We start from the raw sequence: 26,752 nt of genomic DNA on the forward strand, positions 1-26,752 counted from the left end.
AACTTTAGTATATACTACAGTTTTTAATGTAGTGCTTTTTAAGAGATTACTGTAGAATTTTCTATTGTGTTTTTGTTTTATTATCTTTGACATAAGTGGAGGCTTTGTCATTGAGGAAATCTACTGGACAAGTACTATAAAGATCACATTTTCAATAACCTGCATGTAGTTAGGACTGGGGTCTAAACAGATAATTCAGCACTTCTGTTCTTTTCTATAATCTGTAGTTAACACAATATATAGTCTATACTTCGCATGTAGGTTTCTCACTTATGGGTGGCACAAATTGGAATATGGGGGAGGGGAATGTTTTCCAATGTTTTCCAATTAGTTACCATACCCACAAAGTCAAAATTGGCTATAACGTAAAAAATGTATGGGAATTTTTTTTTGCTTCTTCATCTAAATTTATGGTTAGGTATAAGGTTAGCAGTGTGTTTAAGGTTATGGTTAAAGTTACGGTTAGGTTTAAAATCACATTTTAGGAAGATCAATTGTAGAAATAGGAGGGGCTTAAGACTATGCGGCTGTGGTAACTAGTGACGACAGAGGGGAATGGGCAGGGTATGTGCTAATTAAATACTGTAGTATTTAATATAGTTTTAAAAAGTTTTGTCTTTTTGCCGACTGTAGTGTTTTGGCGGACATTACTGTAGTAATTACTACAGTGTTTTCGTTGCGGATAATACTGTAGTATTTACTATAGTATTCTACGGTATATTCCAACATTCTCTAGTAAGTACTACCACACACGATCAAGGGATGTTGCAGTGTGTAGTATAGTATTATACGGTATTACAGTTTACTACAGAATTTTATAGTAAGTGCTGTAGTATTCTATAGTAAACTGAAGTATTTTTTCATGTGGACTGGGTGTTATGACCAGCACAATCGATAAACAGATATTTACACTCCTCAAACGTCCTTATTAAATCTTGACCAATAAAAGTGGTGGTTAGAGTTACAGGGGTACCATGGTATAATAAATCAACCAATCTCGACTTCACATACTGTAGCAATTATAGCATCCTTGTATTTGATAGTATGTTCCTAAAGTGGGAACCTGGGTTTGTGGTCCCAGTTATACAAATCAAAATTGTGTGCAGGCTGCTCCCTTGTACTTGAAAGGCATTGCATGACAGTGATGAATTTACAGAACAGTTGAAGATCCATGCAAAAATTACCTCTTATGTTCACAGACTAACTGCACTCTAGTTGAATATTTGAGAGTGGATTATAATAGTAATGATCACATACTGTAGGAATATGTATTTTTACAAAACAAGAATAATTTCTTTCTATGAAAATAATTCTGAAGAATTCCAATAGAAAATATTTGGTATAGTTTATTTTCTGTTTCCCAATCTGAGTGAAAATATAAAAAAACAGGGTAAGGTGTTATCTTTGACAGTTGTCACATACACCAGATAGGTGCAGTGAAATGTGTTGTTTTACAGGATCAGCAATAGTAGTATGGCTCCCCTGGAGCAAATGGTCAAGTGCCTTGCTCAAGAGCACATCTACAGCTTTTTCACGTTGTCAGCTCAGGTATTCGAACCAGAAAACTCTATAGCACTGGAGGCTGGTGGGAGGAGCTATGGGCTTGTTGTAATGGCTGGAATGGTATAAAGGAATGGAGTCAAAAATTTGGTTTCCATATGTTTGATGTCTTCGATGCCGCTCCATTTATTCCATTCCAACCATTCCAATGAGCCCGTCCTCCTATAGCTCCTCCCACCAACCTCCACTGCTCTATAGCACTCTATAACACCTCAATAGCACTTGTCTGAGTATGAACCTCAGTGGATGAAAGTGAGGCCCATGTCTAAAGGGGTGCTGCTTCAATGCTCCAAATTAAATACTGAGAGATAGTCCAGATTCATGTGGCTCAGAGTGTATCAAACCTAGTCCTCAGGACCTCAGCACATATCTTTGCATATCCCAAAGTAATATTTGTCTAGGCTCATCTACAGAAATCTATGATGAAAGATATCATGCTCATGGCAACACTTGATTTACATTTGAAAGTGTATTACGTCAGCGGTTGGTTTCGCTTATTTCACGCAATAATCTATATTTCCCTGTTTCTTTTCCTGTGATAAACCTCAAGTCGTTGTGCATGTTTTACCATTTCATAAAAATGTTCCCAAAATATAAAAAGCCATCTAGGGCTGTAATTTGTCTTACTTTAGTCTTGGTTTCCATACATAAACCAAGTGTTAGTCTCCAAACAGCCCCTGCAATTGTCGATGAAGAAAGAGGCATTTTTGGCTGCGCTCTAACCGAATCAAAATTAGCCAGTTGAAGGGAGAAGAATGAACGAGAGAGAGAGAGACTCTAAGTCATGATGATAAAAACCAATGCTTGGCTCCACAGACAGAAATGGTGAAATCGACAGACACAAACCAATCAATCGTACTGGGGCCAAGCCATTCATCTATTTCAAATGGCATTAGTTCCCTTTATTTTCTTTGTAATCGCGTCATCTGTCAACAATTGGACAAACATTTGTGACTGACCATTTTTTAAGTTGGTCCTTTATAGGCACTGAATCTAGTTCAGCTATTGTTAAATATACTTTACGTGGACAAAGTCGGCCAAGAGGCCCTAAAGGGGTCTGAAGTCAAATCAGTTGCCCACAGCAGTGAGTGGGTGTAGGGCGTCAGAACGCAGCCCCTCTGCTCTACCTCATGCTGCCTGTCATCTGCAATTTAACTCTGCAGTTTAAAACTGAACTCTGAACTGAGTGGGTGTTAAAATGGTGGGTGTTAGGTGTTGCATGTCACCCCCGCATCCTCCACGTGCCCACAGTTAGTCTTTGCCCAGCCTGAGAACTTGCACTGGTGGATGGTGTCCTCATTCCCAACACAGGCCACATCATCCATCCAGATGAGCCCAGTACCTGTAGAAATAGACAGGGAGATATATTTGTATATTAATGACAGAGAGCGAGAGAGTGAGCGGAAACACTTTAGTCAAGATTTACCTGACAGTGCAGGTCACTCCAGTACTTACAGAAACATATGGTTTTCAACTGAGATTATAAAGGAGGGATTTAGAGGATTTTTTCAAAGAAATGTTTCATATTTTTTTATTTTACCTTTATTTAACCAGGTAGGCCAGTTGAGAACAAGTTCTCATTTACAACTGCGACCGGGCCAAGATAAAGCAAAGCAGTGCGACAAAATCAAACAACACAGTTACACATAAACAAACGTACAGTCAATAACATAATAGAAAAAATCTATGTACAGTGTGTGCAAAAATGTAGAAGAGTAGGGAAGTAGGCAATAAATAAGCCATAGAGGCGAAATAATTACAATTTAGCATTAACACTGGGGTGATGGATGTACAGATGATGATGTGCAAGTAGAGATACTGGGGTGCAAAACAGCAAGAGGGTAAGTAATAATATGGGGGTGAGGTAGTTGGGGGTGCTATTTACAGATTGGCTATGTACAGGTACAGTGATCGGTAAGCTGCTCTGACAGCTGATGTTAAAAAGAGAGTTGCATGGGGGCAGCCAAGTATCAGGCTCTGATGTTCTATTCTTTCTCTCAAATCACAGCCTTTATCTGAAGTGAAGAGACTGTGATAGCAGAGTATGGTCTGGCCATACTTAGTCTCCTCTCCTAGCTCTCCTAGCCCCTCAGTCTGCTGAGTAATTCATCACACCAGTCTCCTCTGAGAGCTCTTGGAAGCGTTAATGTGAGGCAGATATCTGGCAGAGGGATGAGAGCACGCCGTGTCTCCACAAACACAGAGGTTCTGGAGACTGGAGCAAGCCTCTCCTCTCTCCCGTCCACAGGCATCAGCTAGGGTAGCTAAGCACCACCAGAGAGGACCTCTGGCATGGAACCTCTGTCTGAAACTGGGTTTATTGTTGTATCAATTACATTGAAGACAGAGCTGGGAGGCCGACAAACAAACATGACACCACCCCCCAGCGCCTGCTTCTTGATCCAAATGAAAATTATTTCAAGACCCAGTCAAGATCTCCAAGATGGCTTAATAAATTGTAGCTGTCTGGAGAATGAGGTGCAAAATGAATATACAATGTATAAATGCACCTTAGGAATTCCATTGTTCATGATGAGTTTGGAGTTACAATGGTAGACTTGGGACAATGAATTCATCATGCGCTTTGAGAAGAAAGGTCACGTCATCAATCAGTATGTAAATCTGATAGGAATGCATTTGTGTGCTTGAGGGCTGGATGGTTTTACACTCTGTCTATTGTTCTACCTCTGTGTTCTTTTTGGGATCTAAATTACCTTACTTGCCAAATAAGCAGGTTTGAGAAGTTCACTAACATAAATCAAAGACATAGGATCTTAAATATATGCCTAACATAACCCAACTTGGTTTGATCTATAACAACAAGGTCTAATATACAGTATATCAAACCAATCCACATAATATATGTTTTTAAGATGCAATATGTCATATGAATGTCTCTGTCCCAACAAAGGTTCCCACAAAGTTACATTAGCATAAGCATGTCTGTCTTACTCCACATTTGAATCCGATTTCTTCAGGGTTATGTGAATGCTGATAAAATAACAAGCACAAAAAGCACAATATGGTTTTTATAAACCTGAATTAGACGTTCATTTATTTTACTCTATGCTGAGAGTTTACAGATATGCATGAGGGCCTCCTTCCATAGACCAATCAGAGGCTGTGTACGGGTGAGAGGATTCATAGACAGACTTGATGAAAGACCATTAGAGGCCAATATAATATCAATATATCCTGCTCTAGTTGGAGCCAGCAGACTAGACCATCAAACTGTTTAACGTCAGGGCTGGTCTGATATAGCGTATAAATAGAAGTCTGTAATGAGAATTCTTTGTGTTGTTTGGTAGTAATGTCTCAATTTCAGCAATTTTATCTATCGTTGTGTGTCTTGGCTCCAAAGAAGTAGTATCCCTAATGTTCAAATGAGTCCTGTCCCTCTCATGTTTAAGAACAGGATGTGTAAGTAAATATCATACCATATTGTTTTCCATACACTTTATGACCAACGGTATTGTCGAGGACGGACCACAATCACGAAGGCCTGGCCTACTGTCTATCTACTCTATCCGTTTGTTCACAGAAACATTTTGAACTTTAAGTGTGAGCAATATTTTCCCTTCGAATGTTGGCGAACACAGTGTGTATGATCAGAGTTCTGCTCAAAGGTCTTTCTACCACATTTAGCACCATAAAGTGCTAAAGTGGCGACTCCAAGTCGTAGCACAACCAACTACATTACATTGAATAACTGAAACATCTTGAGTGCAGCATGAACATGAAGCAAACTTGAAAAGAAAACTTGGCCAGGGCCGGTATAGTATAGTGTACATTCAGCACAGATTTTCAGAGGCTGATGCATCACTGTTGGGTTTATTTTAACAAGACATGCCTCCTAAACTGGTTTACCCCAGATCTTAACATTTCGTTTCAGAATTATTTATTGGACTGACCATGCAGTGATGTACAATGTCGTCTGTAACTTAATTATAGATATATCACATCAAAGATATTTGTCAAGAGTAAATAAACTGGAAACATTTGACTAAATGTAGCTTCACAAATGGGGTCTATGAAAGAAATATTTACAATTATTTCATTCGCCCTCAAATAACATACGCCCTCAAAAGCCAATGTGAATTATAATACATTTTAAAGCATGGCTCTTGGAATTAGTATTCCCAGAAACATAATATGTTGATTGGACCTAACAGAGGTGTGTGTGTGTGTGTGTGTGTGTGTGTGTGTGTGTGTGTGTGTGTGTGTGTGTGATGTAATGATAGTTGTTGAAAAAAGGTCATAGAGGAAACAGATATTACCACTGGGACTTTTTTGATGGCATCTGGCTCCTACTATTTTTCCATATAAACTTATATGAATCTCAGTAGTATTCTACTGCTGTGTGCATTAATACCCACCATAAAAAAGTACAATTACAAAAACAAATGATACAAATCATAATCCTACTCCCTGAAACACATTTATCACAGTCTGTACTGTAGTTAGTTCCTAACTAGATGGAGATAAACTGCAAAGTGGCTTCCCAGCTAGCCCATAATGTTCTGAGAACCATATGTTTCTTAGAGCTTGGTGAGAGTGTGGTTGTCCTATGGTTATTTTGCATACAACCTTCCCACAATGTTCTGGGAATTGTGCAGGATAGTTGTTTGGCTTTGGAACATTTTCAGCACATTTAAGGAACTTGACAAAATACCGTTATTTCCTTGGTATTTCATTACTTTAACAGAACGTTTCCAAAAAGTTCAAACATGTTTACATTTGATTACATTACAGTTCTAGGAATGTTCTCCAACTGGCTTGACAGTGGGAATGTGCTCAAATAGTTCAATGAACATTAAGAAACAACGTTCTCCTGTGGGAATTTCAATATTTAAGCACAACGTTTCCACCAGGTTTCCTCATGGTTCTATTTAAAGTAATGTTCCGTTCTCAATTTGTTCTGAGAACGTTAAGAAACAACGTTCCTCAATGGGAATTTCAGTATTTAGCATAATGTTCTCTGTCGGTTTCCCCATGATTCTATTTAAAGTAATGTTCTCAGAACATGAAAAAACCTTGGCCAGTATGTGTGCATGTGTAGGCAACGTGCCCCTCCCCTTCCGAAGCTTAAGCTACTGTAGCCTACTGAATTTACAAGCGTGATTCAGAAATTAGGGAGAGATGTTTAATTGGAGAAGAATGGAGGAACTTTTCCAATTCTAGTTACGGGCATTATAGTTATCACGTTTCACATTGGATATATTAACTGTTTTAAATTCTGGTGCCTCTCTGCACACAAAAGGCAGTTAGCTAGCTAGCTATGGTCCAACTCTCTGAAGTTCAAAGACATTCAAAGTTCCTCCATAGAAGCCTCTCCTCCGTAGGCCTAATTCAGATAATGCATGTCATAACAAGATGCCCAGCACTTCAAGCCAAGGCTCCTCCTCCACCCTCTCTCGCTCTCTCCCCACCTGCAAAATTTCAGCCGCATCGAGTTCACTACACTTGGTGGTCCATTGTGCATGTAAACAACTATAGCCTAGGCAGCTGATAACACCCAGGAACTATCGGCTGCTTAGGCTAAAATAACAGTAGCTTCCCCGCTCCATAGCAAGCTGCACTATCTGCACTGATTGGTGAAGTAATTTAATCTCGAGCTAATGTAAAAAATATATATAGATTTCAGAGGTTTAAAAAGGTACAGAAAGGTACGATATAAACAGGTACTTTTTGGGGGTTTGAACCAGTTCAAAACTTTATTTTGCAGGTCGGAACAGTGGAACGCAACAAAAATAATAATGATTTTGTTCAGAATGAAACAATGGGAAAATAATTTCTGTTACAACTCCTGATGTTAGCTCCATCCTGGTGGCACAGTGAGCTAATTCCATGGTTAGAGAACAGAAGATCAAAGGTTTGAATCTCACTGATGCCATGCCACAATAATAAAGATATGTTTTTGCATGATTAATGCCAAAGCAAATTCATTTCCATGTGTCCTATCTGTGCTTGGAGTTCAAAACAGTTAAACCAAACTAATCTAGCAGTGTTATAAAGTCTTATTGAAACATTCAGGGAAAGTTTTAAGGAAGTTATTCAAAAACCTCAAAGTATCCTATCTTTTCCATTCTCAGAACGTTAATAAAACCTCAGAGGAAAACTTTCAGGGGACTATAGTAAAACGTTATCAGAACCTCCCTGCAAACTAAAAATGTACGTTCCAGGAACAGGCACCATTTTTACATCTGTTCTCAGAACGATTAAAAACCTTCAGTTTTACCGTTCAGGAAACGTATGGCTTCGTTCTAAGAACTAATGGGAAACCAAAAATCAAAATAATTTTAGACCCAAGCCACCCCGTGTACCCGGACTTTGAACTTCCCCCCTCTGAACGCAGGTATAGGGCACCCTCGGCAGGAAAAACAGAGCTAGACAATCAATTGTGCCAGGTGTGATATCCCTCCGAAATAGCTCGGGCTAATGTTCCTATCGACTCAGTAAGGCCAGCAGGCTAGTCTCTTTTTATTGGTATGTACTGTAACTGTTATGAAAGTTGTATTGTCAATTTGTTTTGTACTTAAACGCCACTTTAAACGTGTACATGACACTGCAACAAAATTTCCCCATGGGGACAATGAAGTCAGTAAAGTAAAGCTAAACTTACATTCCCACAACTTCCAAGGAACCAAATGTGCTAGCTGGGTTACCTTGTCCAAACCGGCCTGTTTTATGGATCTCGAAGGCCCCTGTGTAGCCAAGCATCCTGCAGACCACGTCACCGTCCTTCTTGTCCCAGACGTCGTCACACACCGTTCCCCAGCGCCTCTCATGGAACACCTCCACTCTCCCCTCGTGAGGGCCTGATCCATTCACCAGTCTCACCAGTGTCTCGTCCACTGAAACATACACATGCACAAGCACGCACACACACACAGCAGGAGAGCGAGACATGACTGGTGGTTAGACAAGGGATGCTGAGGGGTTCATAGACCACAGATAAGGTTGAGATGGCTTGACTCAGTGTATTAGTTTTGTGCATTCAGTTTGTTTGTAGACATCTTTCACCACACGTTGGTTTAATCACCAAAACACAACATAATTACATCTTGTACATTTTTATCGCTTTGGTGCAATTTCCTCAAGTATGTTGTACATTTTCACAACTGTTAGTACAAAACTCAAAACAGATAATCAAAAAGCACTTGTTTCAAATCTTTAAGCACATTTTCAATTGATTAAGTATAACACACAAAATCATACAGTCACTTTTTCACCAAACTTAATCAGTGTTTCATCTAGAAATACAGTACATGTTTCACATTGCAATACATGTTCATATAAAGTAATTGCCTTTCACAATGCAATTCTCACATTACTTTTGATATGATTCTTTTATATTTTGTTAGAGTACTATTACTTGTACTATTACTTAACCCAATTGCTCTTAAACCAATGTATTCATTATATTTCACATTCAACTTATATTTGGTGAAAGATGTCTACAAACAAAATGAATGCACAATGAAAGGTTTTGAATGTAAGACTGGCTGTGTTACAAATGTTACCAGTTTGGAGTTTAGAAAATTCAACACATACTTGTGAACATAGTACCAAAGCAAAAAATAAATAAAACAGTAGTTCTTTTAACAACCAGTTAATCCAACAGAAAAAAATTTAAGATACATGATTCATAATTGTCCTTTGAATGTAGTATGCTACAGTACATTACACTGTTTTCACATTAAGTATTACACTAGCACTTCCCATTAAAAATGACTAAACATCACAATTCCATAATTTCTATCCCATGTGTGATCAAAGGTGTGATCATTGAAGGCATCTTTCACAATGTAATCAAAAAAATAAATGAAAGAAAGAAAAATTGTTTAACAGGCACTAGTTTGAGCCTTGTCTTGATCATTTATCCATAGGTTTTCATTAAAGTCGCAGAAAAATATCCTCATTGTTCATGCACCTGTGAAAAAAAACTTTTGGCATTGCGAATCTAAGCCTAACATAGGTCTGGATTGAAATCATTGTATGCCTCATCCATGGCCTGAAGGAGGATGGTTCACTGATGGGGATGGCAATAAATTGTAAAGTATTTTGTCTGTAATGTAATTTTGGTTATGTGTCGGACCCCAGTAAGACTAGCTGTCACCATTGACGTCAGCTAATGGGGATCCTAATATACATATGTAACAGTATAACTTTACGTCGTCCCCTCGCCCCGACACGGGCGCGAACCAGGGACCCTCTGCACACATCAACAACTGACACCCACGAAGCGTCGTTACCCATCGCTCCACAAAAGCCGCGGCCCTTGCAGAGCAAGGGGCAACCCTAATTAAAGTCTCAGAGCAAGTGACGTAACTGATTGAAATGCTACTAGCGCGTACCCGCTAACTAGCTAGCCATTTCACATCCGTTACACTCACCCCCCTTTCAACCTCCTCCTTTTCCACAGCAGCCAGTGATCCGGGTCAACAGCATCAATGTAACAGATGTAACTTTACGTCGTCCCCTCGCCCCGACATGGGCGCGAACTAGGGACCTTCTGCACACATCAACAACGGTTGCCCACGAAGCATCGCTACCCATCGCTCCACAAAGGCCGCGGCCCTTGCAGAGCAAGGGGAAATCCTACTTAAGTCTCAGAGCAAGTGACGTAACTGATTGAAATACTACTAGCGCGTACCCGCTAACTAGCTAGCCATTTCACATCCGTTACACTCACCCCCCTTTCAACCTCCTCCTTTTCCGCAGCAACCAGTGATCCGGGTCAACAGCATCAATGTAACAGTTTAACTTTACGTCGTCCCCTCGCCCCGACACGGGCGCGAACCAGGGACCCTCTGCACACATCGACAACAGTCACCCACGAAGCAGCGTTACCCATCGCTCCACAAAAGCCGCGGCCCTTGCAGAGCAAGGGGCAACCCTACTTAATGTCTCAGAGCAAGTGACGCAACTGATTGAAATGCTACTAGCGCGCACCTGCTAACTAGCTAGCCATTTCACATCCGTTACACTCACCCCCCTTTCAACCTCCTCCTTTTCCGCAGCAACCAGTGATCCGGGTCACGGCACCAATGTAACAGTATAACTTTACGTCGTCCCCTCGCCCCGACACGGGCGCGAACCAGGGACCCTCTGCACACATCAACAACTGACACCCACGAAGCGTTGTTACCCATCGCTCCACAAAAGCCGCGGCCCTTGCAGAGCAAGGGGCAACCCTAATTAAAGTCTCAGAGCAAGTGACGTAACTGATTGAAATGCTACTAGCGCGTACCCGCTAACTAGCTAGCCATTTCACATCCGTTACACATATACAAAAATATTATACGTACATCTTCCACCTGTATTGTAATCGTGTATTGTATTTTACAGTAATGCATTGTGGTGATTGTCGTGTTGTGCGTGAGCATACGTGACTGGATGGCCAGCACTACAGTATTGTACTTGCGTATGTATTTTAGTGATCCTGTACGGGGTTCAGTTCATAAGAGCATGGCACTAGCTAATTTCCTATAATTCTAACAATTTTTACCATGGCTTGGTTTCATTTGAAGCATCTTTTTATACGTCTCTTGTTTGTATCAATTGCAAAGACATTGGCAACTTTATATTTGTAGTCAACTTTGTTTTGAAGTTATCTGCGGTCACAGAGAGACGATAAACCATGTGATTCTATGATTAGCGGAGATATTCTGAGGGCGAAAAAGCATTTAACGATGCGCTTTTAATGATTTAACTAGGCAAATCAGTTAAGAACAAATTCTTATTTACAATGACGGCCTACCCCGGCCAAACCCTAACCCAGACGACGCTGGGCCAATTGTGCACTGCCCTATGGGACTCCTAATCACGGCCAGTTGTGATACAACCTGGAATCGAACCAGGGTCTGTAGTGACGCCTCTAGCACTGAGATGCAGTGTCTTAGACCGCTGCGCCACTCGGGAGCCCACTTAACAGTTCTACGAATGGTCTGAGCCAGGTGTTGGATTATGAGCGTTTAAGTGCAACGTTAATAATGATGCTTTTGGGAATCATCTCAGAGATTTAATGATGCTCTTACGAAAGTTCTAACAATGAACTTAGTATTAAAATGCTTGTAAGAAACCGGGCCCAGCATGGTTATTGTCTTTAATTAGTGAACACATGCTTTTTTTCAATAAGTTTGTTTAAAGCATTGTTTGTCATTTTCATGTAGACTAATAAATCCATCCGATATGGAGCAACAAGCCAAACATCTTTAACTTTGTCAATTTTGTTATTTTTCCATTACTGTGAAAATAAAACAAAGCAAAACCTCACGTTTTTGTTCAACGCAGGAGAAGGCGTTGAAAACGATTAGTACCTCTCATTGGAAAATGTACTCTGACTCAACTAGCCTTTATTTACCTTAATAAGAGATTAATAACGTCGGGCTCCAAATGGCTGAATCTGAATCTGGAGGATAGACTCGAGAAAAACACAGGAACATCTCAATAATGTGTTGCAGATGTTGAGCCTAAGCTCTGCTCTACTCTTGGCCTGAGACAAGCCAAGAATCTGGCAGATTGAAAACGTGTCTGCTACAGACATGTAGCCGGAACTTTCATTTTGCCATTAGGGATTACTCTGATAACGGCTCGGGAAACTTCAATCTGTCTGGAGAAAAGCGTATCCAAGTTATCTCTGATGGGGGTGTGATGAAGCTAGGCCAGACCCAGGATTATATTAGCAGAGTAATTAACAGAGCAAAGCGGACAATGGTCTGTCTACAGTAGGTAGCAGAACTAACAAGGAGAAGTCCAAGCTCTTCTAAATGCCTAATCCAGCCCAAGAGCCTACAAGGCCAAACCTACTGTATTATCACTAAAATTAAACAGCCATACAGCTGTAGGTGTGTAACATGGTTGTTATGTATTAAATGTTTATGTATTTTTATTGGTTGGTTCAAGTCAGATGTCGATAAGGTGTTATGTCATTGGCTAAACTTGCAGATAGGAGGAGATTGCAAACATCAATTCTACCCAGTCTGAAATTGACATGCAAGCGTTAGGTCACTTTCTGAAATAGTGCATTCTATTTACGTATTAACAATGTGTACGAGTTCACTATGCACATTTCCTGAATATATATATATATATATATAGAGTGCAGTCGGAAAGTATTCAGACCCCTTGACTCTTTCCACTTTGTTACGTTACAGCCTTATTCTAAAATGGACAAAATAAAAAAAATCCTCATCAATCTACACACGATACCCCATAATGACAAATGAAAACAGGGTTTTAGAAAACAGAAATACCTTATTTACATAAGTATTCAGACTCCTTGCTATGAGACTTGAAATTGAGCTCAGGTGCATCCTGTTTCCATTGATCATCTTTAAGGTGTTTCTACAACTTGATTCGAGTCCACCTGTGGTAAATTCAATTTATTGGACATGATTTGGAAAGGCACACACCTGTCTATATAAGGTCCCACAGTTGACAGTGCATGTCAGAGCAAAAACTAAACCATGCGGTCAAAGGAATTGTCCGTAGACCCCCGAGACAGGATTGTGTCAAGGCACAGATCTGGGGAAGGGTACATTACTGCAGCATTGAAGGTCCCCAAGAACACAGTGGCCTCCATAATTCTTAAATGGAAGAAGTTTGGAACCACCAAGACTCTTCTCGGCCAAACTGAGAAATCGTTGGAGAAGGGCCTTGGTCAGGGAGGTGACCAAGAACCCGATGGTCACACTGACAGAGATTCAGAGTTCCTTTGTGGAGATGGGAGAACCTTCCAGAAGGACAACCATCTCTGCAGCACTCCACCAACCAGGCCTTTATGGTAGAGTGGCCAGACAGAAGCCACTCCTCAGTAAAAGGCACATGACAGCCCGCTTGGGCTAAAGACGCTCAGACCATAAAAAACAAGATTCTATGGTCTGATGAACCTAAGATAGAAACTGAATGCCAAGCATCACGTCTGGAGGAAACCTGGCACCATCCCTACGGTGAAGCATGGTGGTGGCAGCATCATGCTGTGGGGAGGTTTTTCAGCGGCAGGGACTGGGAGACTTCTTGTCAGGATCAAGGGAAAGGTGAACAGAGCAAAGTACAGAGAGATCCTTGATGCAAACCTGCTCAAGAGCGCTCAGCACCTCAGACTTTGGGTGAAGGTTCACCTTCCAAAAGGACAACAACCTTCAGCACACAGCCAAAACAATGCAGGAGTGGCTTCAGGACAAGATTCTGAATGTCCTTGAGTGGCCCAGTCAGAACCCGGACTTGAACCCGATCGAACATCTCTGGAGAGAACTGAAAATAGCTGTGCAGCAACACTACCCATCCAAACTGATAGAGAGGATGTGCAGAGAAGAATGGGAGAAACTTCCCAAATACAGGTGTGCCAAGCTTGTAGCGTCATACCCAAGAAGACTTGAGACTGTAATCGCAGCCAAAGGTGCTTCAACAAAGTACTGAGTAAAGGGTCTGAATACTTACGGAAATGTCATATTTCAGTTTGTAAAATGTACTGGCAGCTTCATTAAATAGTACCTGCACAACACCAGTCTCAACGTCAACAGCGGACAGTGAAGAGGCAACTCCAGGATGCTGGCCTTCTAGGCAGAGTTGCAAAGAAAAAGCCAAACCTCAGACTGGCCAATAAAAATAAAAGATTAAGATGGGGAAAAGAACAGAGGAACTCTGCCTAGAAGGCCAGCATCCCGGAGTCGCCTCTTCGCTGTTGATGTTGAGACCGGTGTTTTGCGGGTACTATTTAATGAAGCTGCCAGTTGAGGACTTGTGAGGCATCTGTTTCTCAAACTAGACACTCTAATGTACTTGTCCTCTTGCTCAGTTGTGCCCCGGGGCCTCCCACTCCTCATTCTATTCTGGAGAGAGCCAGTTTGTGCTGTTCTGTTCTGTGAGTAGTACACAGCATTGTACCAGATCTTCAGTTTCTTGGCAATTTCTTGGAAGGAATAGCCTTCATTTCTCAGAGCAAGAATAGACTGACGAGTTTCAGAAGAAAGTTCTTAGTTTCTGGCCATTTTGAGCCTGTAATCGAACCCACAAATGCTGACGCTCCAGATACTCAACTAGTCTATAGAAGGACAGTTTTATTGCTTCTTTAATCAGAACAACAGTTTTCAGCTGTGCTAACATAATTGCGAAAGGGCTTCCTACTGATCAATTATCCTTTTAAAATGTAAAACTTGGATTGGCTAACACAACGTGCCATTGGAACACAGGAGTGATGGTTGCTGATAATGGGCCTCTGTACGCCTATGTAGACAATAGTCATTTACAACATTAACAATGTCTACACTGTATTTCTGATCAATTTGATGTTATTTTAATGGACAAAACATGTGCTTTTCTTTCAAAAACAAGGACATTTCTAAGTGACCCCAAACTTTTGAACGGTAGTGTATATTTATATAATATTTATAAACATATATGGGGGATTGGAAATGATGCATTTGATAGAAGATAAACTGTGCTGTAGCCTATTGCAGAATAAGGACAATTTAACAAACAATCTCCCATGTCGAGTTTGTCTACTTGGTCAAGCATTTACTCTATAAGTCATCTCTGATTGAGATCTGTATGTCTGAAAATAAAGACCTCAACATCTCTTGTTAAACCCTTCAGGCTTTCATTGCATACAGTTGAAGTCGGAAGTTTACATACACTTAGGTTGGAGTCATTAAAACTCGTTTTTCAACCACTCCACAAATTTCTTGTTAACAAACTATAGTTTTGGCAAGTCGGTTATGACATCTACTTCTCGCATGACACAAGTAATTTTTCCAACAATTGTTGACAGAAAGAATATTTCACTTATAATTCACTGTATCACAATTCCAGTGGGTCAGAAGTTTATATACACTAAATTGACTGTGCCTTTAAACAGCTTGGAAAATTCCAGAAAATGATGTCATGGATTTAGAAGCTTGTGATAGGCTAATTGACATCATTTTAGTCAATTGGAGGTGTACCTGTGGATGTATTTCAAGGCCTAGATTCAAACTCAGTGGCTCTTTGCTTGACATCATGGGAAAATCAAAAGAAATCAGCCAAGACCTCAGAAAAAAAATTGTAGACCTCCACAAGTCTGGTTCATCCTTGGGAGCAATTTCCAAACACCTGAAGGTACCACGTTCATCTGTACAAACAATAGTACGCAAGTATTAACACCATGGGACCACGCAGCCGTCATACCACTCAGGAAGTAGATGTGTTCTGTCTCCTAGAGCTGAACGTACTTTGGTGCGAAAAGTGCAAATCAATCCCAGAACAACAGCAAAGGACCTTGTGAAGATGCTGGAGGAAACAGGTACAAAAGTATCTATATCCACAATAAAACGAACCCTATATCGACATAATCTGAAAGGCCGCTCAGCAAGGAAGAAGCCACTGCTCCAAAACCGCCTAAGAAAAACCAGACTACGGTTTGCAACTGCACATGGTGACAAAGATCGTACTTTCTTGATAATTTCTGATAAAACAAAAATAGAACTGTTTGGCCATAATGACCATCATTATGTTTGGAGTAAAAAGAGGGAGGTTTGCAAGCCGAAGAACACCATCCCAACCGTGAAGCACGGGGGTGGCAGCATCATGTTGTGGGGGTGCTTTGTTGCAGGAGGGACTGGTGCACTTCACAAAATAGATGGCATCATGAGGGAGGAAAATTATGTGGATATATTGAAGCAATATCTCAAGACATCAGTCAGGAAGTTAAAGCTTGATTGCAAATGGGTCATCGAAATGGACAATGACCCCAAGCATACTTCCAAAGTTGTGGCAAAATGCCTGAAGGACAACAAAGTCAAGGTATTGGAGTGGCCATCACAAAGCCATGAACTCAATCCTATAGAAAATGTGTGGGCAGAACTGAAAAAGCGTGTGCGAGCAAGGAGGCCTACAAAACTGACTCAGTTACACCAGCTCTGCCAGGAGCTCTCAACTTATTGGAGGAAGCGTGTGAAAGGCTACCCGAAACGTTTGATCCAAGATAAACAATTTAAAGGCAATGCTACCAAATACTAATTACATTTACATTTCATTTAAGTCATTTAGCAGACGCTCTTATCCAGAGCGACTTACAAATTGGTGCATTCACCTTATGACATCCAGTGGAACAGCCACTTTACAATAGTGCATCTAGATCTTTTAAGGGGGGGGGGGGGGGGGGGGCAGAAGGATTGCTTTATCCTAGGTATTCCTTGAAGAGGTGGGGTTTCAGGTGTCTCCGGAAGGTGGTGATTGACTCCGCTGTCCTGGCGTCGTGAGGGAGTTTGTTCCACCATTGGGGTGCCAGAGCAGCGAACAGTTTTGACTGGGCTGAGCGGGAACTGTACTTCCTCAGTGGTAGGGAGGCGAGCAGGCCAGAGGTGGATGAACGCAGTGCCCTTGTTTGGGTGTAGGGCCTGATCAGAGCCTGAAGGTACTGAGGTGCCGTTCCCCTCACAGCTCCGTAGGCAAGCACCATGGTCTTGTAGCGGATGCGAGCTTCAACTGGAAGCCAGTGGAGAGAGCGGAGGAGCGGGGTGACGTGAGAGAACTTGGGAAGGTTGAACACCAGCCGGGCTGCGGCGTTCTGGATGAGTTGTAGGGGTTTAATGGCACAGGCAGGGAGCCCAGCCAACAGCGAGTTGCAGTAATCCAGACGGGAGATGACAAGTGCCTGGATTAGGACCTGCGCCGCTTCCTGTGTGAGGCAGGGTCGTACTCTGCGGATGTTGTAGAGCATGAACCTACAGGAACGGGCCACCGCCTTGATGTTGGTGGAGAACGACAGGGTGTTGTCCAGGATCACGCCAAGGTTCTTAGCGCTCTGGGAGGAGGACACAATGGAGTTGTCAACCGTGATGGCGAGATCATGGAACGGACAGTCCTTCCCCGGGAGGAAGAGCAGCTCCGTCTTGCCGAGGTTCAGCTTGAGGTGGTGATCCGTCATCCACACTGATATGTCTGCCAGACATGCAGAGATGCGATTCGCCACCTGGTCATCAGAAGGGGGAAAGGAGAAGATTAATTGTGTGTCGTCTGCATAGCAATGATAGGAGAGACCATGTGAGGTTATGACAGAGCCAAGTGACTTGGTGTATAGCGAGAATAGGAGAGGGCCTAGAACAGAGCCCTGGGGGACACCAGTGGTGAGAGCGCGTGGTGAGGAGACAGATTCTCGCCACGCCACCTGGTAGGAGCGACCTGTCAGGTAGGATTGAATGTATGTAATTGAATGTATGTAAACTTCTGACCCACTGGGAATGTGATTAAAGGAATAAAAGCTGAAATAAATCATTATCTCTACTATTATTCTGACATTTCACATTCTTAAATAAAGTGGTGATCCTAACTGACCTAAGACAGGGAATGTTTACCAGGATTAAGTGTCAGGAATTGTGAAAAACTGAGTTTAAATGTATTTGGCTAAGGTGTATGTAAACTTCTGACTTCAACTGTAAATGTGTTTATCAGTTTACTGGTTAGGCAAACACAATCTGTGTTCAACCCCTGGATGGGCCCCTGCCTATAGTCCTTAAGGGAGTTTCATATGCAAGACCTCACCTCCTAGAGATGGCTATCACAGGGACCAGTCTATGTGCTATCGTAACTGCTCTGACGTTATCTCCTCTCAGGTCACCTCCGCTGTATGTGTTTGTGTTGGACTGTTTTCTGCCTTGTACAAAGAGGGTTATGTGTGGGCAATGTCGTCATCCTCTCGTGTGTGTGTGTGTGTGTGTGTGTGTGCACGACCCCGAGACAGCAGGAGTCCCTTTCCCTCAGCACACACACAGTGGGAGGCTGATCTGAAGGGCATCCTGTCCCCCATCATGTGAGATGAGAACAGATTTAGGAAGAATAGGAAGGAGAGGAAATGCTAGATCTAGCCAGGATGTCATATTACATGTCCCCTGCACATAAAGCCCAATCCTGGAGACCTGGAACGAAATAAGTTATGAAAAACATCTCAGCCAGGTATAGACCTACCTATCATGAGGACAGCATGAGGCTTGGTTTGGTCCAATCATTTTAGAAATTCAGACAGAAATGTGTTAACACTTTACTCTAGACATAATCATACATCCAACAGAAAACCTCTTAGCAGAGCCTGTTAAAGTCCAGCTAATTGATCGGACGACCGCGTAATGAAAGCCAGTACTTCCCCTTTTCTAGCACCATGCTGCTGACATCTCTCTACAGTTTCACAACTAAACTATTTGTTCTAGAAAAAGAGCCAATTGGTTAAGTCCTAAGGGAAAGAGCACTAAAAAACATGCTGTCAACACCTTATAAAAACAGACACATTGTCAAAAGTGCATTTGGAAGATTGGAAAACTGGCCCACTTTGAAATGCTGTATGTCATCAAAACAGCAATTTTAACTGGGTATTTTTCATCATTAAAATATACTCTGGGAAAAAAGATATCTAACTTGGTTTTGGCATGAAATGCATATAATCAGGGCATAAACAATAACAGAAGAAAAAGGACGTACACAACTTCCACCAAACGTTCTACACCTTCCTCCTTACTCTTAGAGGAGAGGAAGGGAGTGAACCTTGATCTTAGAGCAACAGTTTACAACATCTGGCAGGGAACCGATGTTTGGCACTTTGCAACAACATTTCTGGACTAATGGACTAAGACCATGCTGTGCAGTGTGTGTGTGTGTGTGTAGGCAGACACTTCAAATGTGGAGACTGAAGCTTGTGGCTGTCCTGTAAAAATGATCTGTCAAAGCCAAGCTTACTCCAGTTTCTTGGGATATCATATCAAAGTTTGGTACCCCCATTCTGAGAGGTGTGAAGGTGAAAGGCAATGCTATGGCAACAATTACCAAGCAAGCATTAAAGCACCTGACATTTTACAGCTTGTCAAGCTAGGTCCAACTGCACCCCCAACCCTCAGTCTCAGCTCTCAGCCCCAACCCTCAGCCCCAACCCTCACCCCCAACTTTCAGCCACAACCCTCAGCCTTCTAGGATCATTAAAAAATATATATATTTTACCTTTACTTAACTAGGCAAGTCAGTTAAGAACAAATTCTTATTTACAATGACGGCCTACCGGGGAACAGTTGGTTAACTGCCTTGTTCAGGGGCAGAACGACAGATTTTTACCTTGTCAGCTCGGGGATTCAATCCAGCAACCTTTCAGTTACTGGCCCAATGCTCTACCCCCTAGGCTACCTGCCGCCCCAAAAAAACATGGTTGTCAGTTGACATTGTAAACATCAAGCGAGATAGAGGACTAATGACCCAGGGGACTGGGGAGTGTGATCCCCAACTCAGAGCCCCACGGGCTCTGAGCTGTGACAGACCTTCGTCTCACTACGAGAACCTACACTTTGTGACACCACTGCTTCCCACCAACCACCAGCATTCCATGTACAAGTAGAGCAGAGATGTATGCCTGTTGTGATTGGGTCCATAAAATTGTCTATTTTTCTATTTGATCCTTTGGCATCCCTGTTGTTTACAAGTGATGCGTGTGTGCCAGGTGAGAGCCTCCACCTACTCATGTAAATGAGTGATGAACTCACTAGACTGACACCAGCATGTGACGTCAGCTCTGGTGCTGAGTTTTGAAATGTGTTGTGATGGTACAAACTGCATTCTAAAGCCAAACAGAAAGATAGCAGGCCTCAAAAAAACCTCTGCATTCCTTCACCCCCTGAACAGCAGTAAACAATAATTGGTAGGTCAGTTAGGGTTAAATTCTGTAACCTACCTGTGTTTTACTACAACCTAATACAATAACCAATTTTACGATGCAGCATTGTTACAGATATGTGTGCAGATAAAAATGGACCAACATCATTGAGAGGATGATGAACATCAGCAATCCCATAACTCTTCACTATTCACTGGTCTCACCTGTTTTTTCACCACGGTCACCTCGGTCTCCCTTCTCGCCTTTCAGTCCTCTGTCTCCTCCGTCACCTTGGAAAGGACAGACAGACAGACAACAAAACATTGTGTTACAGCCAGTGGAAACTTTAGGAGACGCACAGATGAATATTTCTCTTCCTGTTACTACAAAATCAAACTGGACATAAATAAAACAGATTATCCTGTTGAACAAGATCAGTATTATGATCCTAGAGGACCTTCCCACATGCTATTTATCTTCTAAATATTGCCCTCTCACTCTGTCATGGTTGACTTTGTGTAGATGGGCCTGGATTAGACCTAAATCTAGGCTATGGTTTGAGGTTTCCATATTGCCTTCCTGGAATACTTCTGAGCAGGGCCACTGAAAAAAGTGTGGCGAGGTGGCATTTGCCATAGCTCTTTTCGATCAGGTGTGGTAGTGCCACACCACTTTTGATTTAGTTGAATAAAATATATTGATGCAAAGCTTTAAAAAGAGGGGCAAATTTGCCTCATGATTTGTTCACTTGTGCACAATTACTCTGTCCTTCACATCAGAGTGTTGCTGCAGGCTCTTTGCGTGTCTTCTCCAATCAGATTCACGAAAATCGGAGGTTGCGCGGGCCGGGCACAATGCACAAAACTCAAGGTGTGCTCTCCACTTTCCTGCGCTTTCTCTGTGTCTCTGTATAGGAAACCCCCTTCTTTAAAATATAATTCATATGAACAAGTACATGGTTGCTGAAGTTTGACAGGGTTTTCATCCTCCCCAAGGCCAGTAGTTTTCCCAGGAGTTTTTTAAAACCTTGTGACCATATCAGAAGAACTCTGGTCCCATCATTAATCACGTCATACCATATACGGTCAGAGTTTTAACTGGTTAGGTTACTAGATCAGGAAAACTACGGACCCAGATTTTTTTTCCCACCACACCACTCTGGGACCTGTGGTGCCACCTCTACTTGTGAGACAAGAATACTTGTGAGTAACTCTAAAATAGTCCCCCTCACACCGAAAAGAAAGACAGCTGAACCAACCTCAGGTCTGATTTTAGACATCCCTCAACTCAATTTCCCTTTGGATACCTTATCATCTTGTTAACGTGAACTGAAGACCCAAAAACTAAATGTAAGCACCTTGTCATTAGACTTAACAATTATAGGACAACCTCCTTGTAAACTACAGTATCTTCAGCTTGTGCTGAAGTGGACTAGAAAAACAGCACAAAGAAAAAGACAGTATAGACAGCAAATACAGTATAGTGAGGTGTATGTTTCCCCAAATGTGAACATGAACACATATGTCCTTGTCACGCCCTGACCTTAGAGAGCCTTTTTATTTCTCTATTTGGTTAGGTCAGGGTGTGATTTGGGTGGGCATTCTAGTTTTTCTATTTCTTTGTTAGCCGGGTATTGTTCCCAATCAGAGGCAGCTGTCTATCGTTGTCTCTGATTGGGGATCATACTTAGGCAGCCTTTTTTCCACTTTTAGTTTGTGGGATCTTGTTTTTTGGTTAGTTGCCTGTGTGCATGCCATTAGTTTCACATTTCGATTGTGCTTGATTGTTTTGTTTGGTGAGTTTCGATTTATTAAAAGATGTGGAACTCTACGCATGCTGCGCCTTGGTCCATTCATTTCAACGAGCGTGACAGTCCTTGATTCTATGTGATCTGACATCCATTGTTGTGGGCTATTGTTTTGTTTGTTGCTCTGCTCTCGTCGTCTGAGGCAACTCATCTGTCTGTCTGTGGGTTTTATGCCATATTATAAAAGACAAAAAGGAGTCGGAGCAAAAGACAACATCAATTTAACGATGAAAGGATTTTATGAAAAATCGCTGGAGTTGAGAGGCTGAAAGCACAGTCGTCCTGCAGCTCCTCTTTCAGAGTGAGCAGAGAGACATTTTATGGCGTCTTTCTGGCTTCACTACTTGAAGCCAGTAACAGTCTTGAAAATGTTTTTAAAGAAGATCCTCCTTGGATACATTTGTGACCTGAAGAGGGCATCTGATGTTGATCTGGTGAGGATCTGAGTGTGGGTGCAGGGACTTTCTGGAGCCTGGCAGTTTCATCTGAAAGTCTTGATTGTTACAAGTGTGCCAGCACCATACATTTAATTTACTGTCTGGACTTGAGAGAGGCTGTGGAAAATGAAGTAATCAGTCAACTTCAATCTTCAATTCCACTAAATTAAGATTTGTTGTATTTTGATATGTACCAGAAGTGTATGTCCATGATTATAGAGGACACCACACAATAAAGCAAAAATGACCATTATGGTACTGTCAACTTTTATTGTAGAATATTCATAAAAATAACAAACTCTGGATATGCCTTTGATGGAATATTAAAATTCCTACCACTCAGTTCTGTGGGAACATCTCACTGTAACTACAAGTTTAAAACCACAAGGTGTGGTTATGAGCTGTTACTGTAATAAAGTGACTATTATCCCACGTTTAATTCCTGTATTTTCAGATCCAGAATTACAGGAAAGGGTCCAATGGCAGTGGCACCCAAACAGAACCACCAATTGTCGGGTAGCGCTCTGAGCTGACCACATCCTCATAGTAATGTGTGCGGTGGTCAGGAAATGTTAGACACTTACTCTGGTTCAAGCGCCCAATGCCAAACACAGCTCTAACTCACAGAAAAACATACATAAAGGCCTACTTTAACAGGCCACACAACATCTCTCCCTTTTCCACAATGGTGCTTTTACAAGCTTTACTAAAAGGCTAAGTGCCTTTGTTATTTTATATTTATCTAACCCTGTGTTATATGTGTTGTAGTCACAGTGAGTCAGTCTAACAGGGCTGGGAGGACAGGGCAGATAGAGAGCATCCAGATCCAATATTAATGTTATTGGATCACGGGGGTTTGAGCCTCCAGCACCGGACAGTTCAGCCAAACTAAACTGATCCAGCTGTTTGGTTTGCATAGAGAAATAAAATAAGTCCATTGTGGATAGTCAAATCCATGACCAATACAATAAGGCACTGCGTCTCAAATCATATGTGTGAGAGGAGTATCTGATTACAAAACAAGTGCTGATTCCCAACACACAATGTGACGAAGGATGAAAAAGCTTCCTAGAAGCAAGGTTGGACTAGCCCTGAGACATGGCTGTAGACTCCTATGATATCTAGGCACCATAAGCGTCTACAGCCAGGTCTCAGGGCTAAGGTTGGACCAACTAAAAACCGGACATGGCTTTCCTCCATTATTATGGGGAGAGGGAGACATTTCTGTCTGCAAGGTTGGCGGTTCAGCTGATAAGGAAGGTCTGCTTTGGGTTAGGATGGGGAGGCAGAGGGCATGAAGATATACAGTACCAGTCAAAAGTTTGGACACACCTACTCATTCAAGGGTTCTTCTTTATTTTTACTACTTATTTTTTACTATTACTCTACATTGTAGAATAATAGTGAAGACATCATAACTATGAAATAACACATTTGGAATCATGTAGTAACCCCAAAAAATGTTAAGTAAATCAAAATATATTTGAGATTTGAGATTCTTCAAAGTAGCCACCCTTTGTAGTCACCTGGAATGCATTTCAATTAACAGTTGTGCCTTGCTAAAAGTTAATTTGTAGAATTTATTTCCTTCTTAATGCATTTGCGCCAATCAATTGTGTTGTAACAAGGTAGGGTTGGTATACAGAAGATAGCCCTATTTGGTGAAAGACCAAGTCCATATTATGGCAAGAATAGCTCAAATAAGCAAATAGAAATGACAGTCAATGTGGAAAATTTCAAGAACTTTGAAAGTTTCTTTAAGTGCAGTCGCAAAAACCATCAAACGCTATGTTGAAACTGGCTCCTGTGAGGACCGTCACAGGAAAGGAAGACCCAGATCTGCTGCAGATGATAAGTTCATTAGAGTTACCAGCCTCAACTGCACCTCAGATTGCAGCCCAAATAAGTAACAGACACATCTCAACATCAACTGTTCAGAGGAGACTGCGTGAATCAGGCCCTCATGGTCGAATTGCTGCAAAGAAACCACTACTAAAGGACACCAACTAGAAGAAGAGACTTTCTTGGGCCAAGAAACACGAGCAATGTACATTAGACCGGTGAAAATCTGTCCTTTGCACTCATGAGTCCAAATTTGAGATTTTTGGTTCCAACCGCCGTGTCTTTGTGAGATGCACAGTAGGTGAACGGATGATCTCCGCATGTGTGGATCCCACCATGAAGCATGGAGGAGGAGGTGTGATGGTGTGGGGGTGCTTTGCTGGTGACACTGTCTGTGATTTATTTCGAATTCAAGGCACACTTAACCAGCATGGCTACTCAAAACACAACTACAGGCTGTGTAAGGGCTATTTAACCAAGAAGGAGAGTGATGGAATGCTGCATCAGATGACCTGGCTTCCACAATCACCCGACCTCAAACCAATTGAGATGGTTTGAGATGAGTTGGACCGCAGAGTGAAGGAAAAGCAGCCAACAAGTACTCAGCATTTGTGGGAACTCCTTCAAGACTGTTGGAAAAGCATTCCAGGTGACTACTTCATGAAGCTGCTTGAGAGAATGCCAAGAGAGTGCAAAGCTGTCATCAAGGAAAAGGGTGGCTACTTTGAAGAATCTCAAATAGAGAATTTGAGAAAAATACATCTTTTTTGGTTTCTACATGATTCCATTTGTGTTATTTCATAGTTTTGATGTCTTCACTATTATTCTACAATGTAGAAAATAGTAAAAATAAAGAAAAACCCTTGAATGAGTAGGTATGTCCAAACTTTTGACTGTTACTGTAGTTGTCAATGAGACACAACAAATCAGATGGAATAGACCCTGAGCCTCCATTGCCCTCTCTGGAGCCTGAGCTTAATAAGAGAGAGCATGCCATCACAGAAGGATAAGGGAGATAGATGTAACCATTGACAGCAGGTTCAAAGAGGCAGCGAGGTACAGATGATAGTTTAACTAATGGCTCTACAGCTGTCAGACAGTACTAATATCAGACATACCTTTGGGCCCTTCGGGTCCCATATCCCCTTTCTCCCCCTGTAGGCCGTCAGGGCCGCTCGGGCCCTTTAGTCCCCTTGGACCCTGGAAGCCTTTTTCTCCTGTAAAACCTGCCGAAGTACATAAACAAAGCATTGGATTTATTTTCCCAATTCTTTTCAAACAGGATATCTGAAATGCGTTTCAAAGAATGCAAACAGCCTATCTTATCCGAATCTTTGAGTACGATGGTCCGCTTGCATGCCATAATAACATTTTCCAATGTTCTCTTTCTTTATTCACCATTTAATTATGTAATGAAAGACTATCTCAGGGAATGCCCCTGCTACATTTCACAGGATGCTTTGAGCCCAGTTGGAGGGCTGTTATTAGGTTGCTAGCAGACAGAGTGGACTTATGGATTTGGAACCATAGAGGGTCGTGTTCACTAGGTAACCCCTGATGAATCAATAATTGAAGATATAGTCGCAGCATTACTAACAAGGTATACTGTAGTAACCAACTCTTTCATAAGTAGGATAGTGGACTGACTGATAGTTTGGATGTGGTAGGAGGAGTCTTTTGGATGGCTATAACAAATTAACATGTTCCATGCTCCTAAAGGGAGGATTGCTTTCAGCATTCTTCTTGGAAATATGTCTTTGAGGGTTTAGGCTACATAATCCGTGACCCGGGCCAATTACAGTAAGATACGTTTCGAGGACATGGTTGAAAAATGGTTGAAGAATATCATGTATGTTGAAAGCTAGAATAGGACAAATGACAGTACTGTACAGTGTACGGACCTCTCATCCCTATGAGGCCTGCCACACCAGGGGCACCAAGTGGCCCAACATCGCCCTTCTCACCTTTTGGTCCTGGAGGCCCTGTGGAAAACAACCTCATTAAAGCATTGAGTTGATCCCGACATAACAAACTGATGAATATACTGTAATATGAAGACAATATGATTACTGAAGTGGTGTGATCTTATAAATTGCCAGTTTCCTCTTGGTATGTCATTCATGTTTCACCACACTCTCGGACTAAAGCAGAGGAGCTCAAGGCAGAATCTGAGTCTGAAACATGGTTAACGGACATCATCCAACAATTGTTTTTACTTGGATCCAGTTAACTGACTTCAGATTTGTTTGTAGAATCAGCTTGGCCACAACGGAAACCACGTTACCTAAAGTACACCACAATGGAACCACAATTGAAAAGTTAGACATTAGTCTTGTTTTGTCCGACTGACATTCTCAAAGTAGCCTTTCAAATCATAATGTGAGCTGATCCCTAGATCCTAAGATACTGTCCTGGCGTAAAGTAGTGGCTAATGACGAGTCAGAGTTGAAAGTTCACTTGGAAGTCTTCTCACCCTGGGGGGTCTGAAGGGAAAAC

At 41.8% G+C, this 26,752-nt stretch overlaps 1 protein-coding gene across 1 annotated transcript in view; it reads right to left on the reverse strand.

Moving 5' to 3' along the window:
- Window positions 1–1,330: 1,330 nt before the first annotated feature.
- LOC129817472 (scavenger receptor class A member 5-like) overlaps window positions 1,331–26,752 on the reverse strand; it is a 66,099-nt gene continuing 40,677 nt past the window's right edge. The window contains exons 5-9 of the mRNA XM_055872745.1: window positions 26,158–26,238; window positions 25,375–25,482; window positions 20,395–20,460; window positions 8,226–8,414; window positions 1,331–2,902 (exon numbers count right to left, since the gene is read on the reverse strand). Coding sequence (XP_055728720.1) covers window positions 2,769–2,902; window positions 8,226–8,414; window positions 20,395–20,460; window positions 25,375–25,482; window positions 26,158–26,238 — 578 coding nt within the window. The 3' untranslated portion in view covers window positions 1,331–2,768. The remainder of the gene's footprint in view (window positions 2,903–8,225; window positions 8,415–20,394; window positions 20,461–25,374; window positions 25,483–26,157; window positions 26,239–26,752) is intronic.

Source organism: Salvelinus fontinalis, chromosome 20 (assembly GCF_029448725.1).
Source record: "Salvelinus fontinalis isolate EN_2023a chromosome 20, ASM2944872v1, whole genome shotgun sequence".
NCBI lineage: Eukaryota > Metazoa > Chordata > Actinopteri > Salmoniformes > Salmonidae > Salvelinus > Salvelinus fontinalis.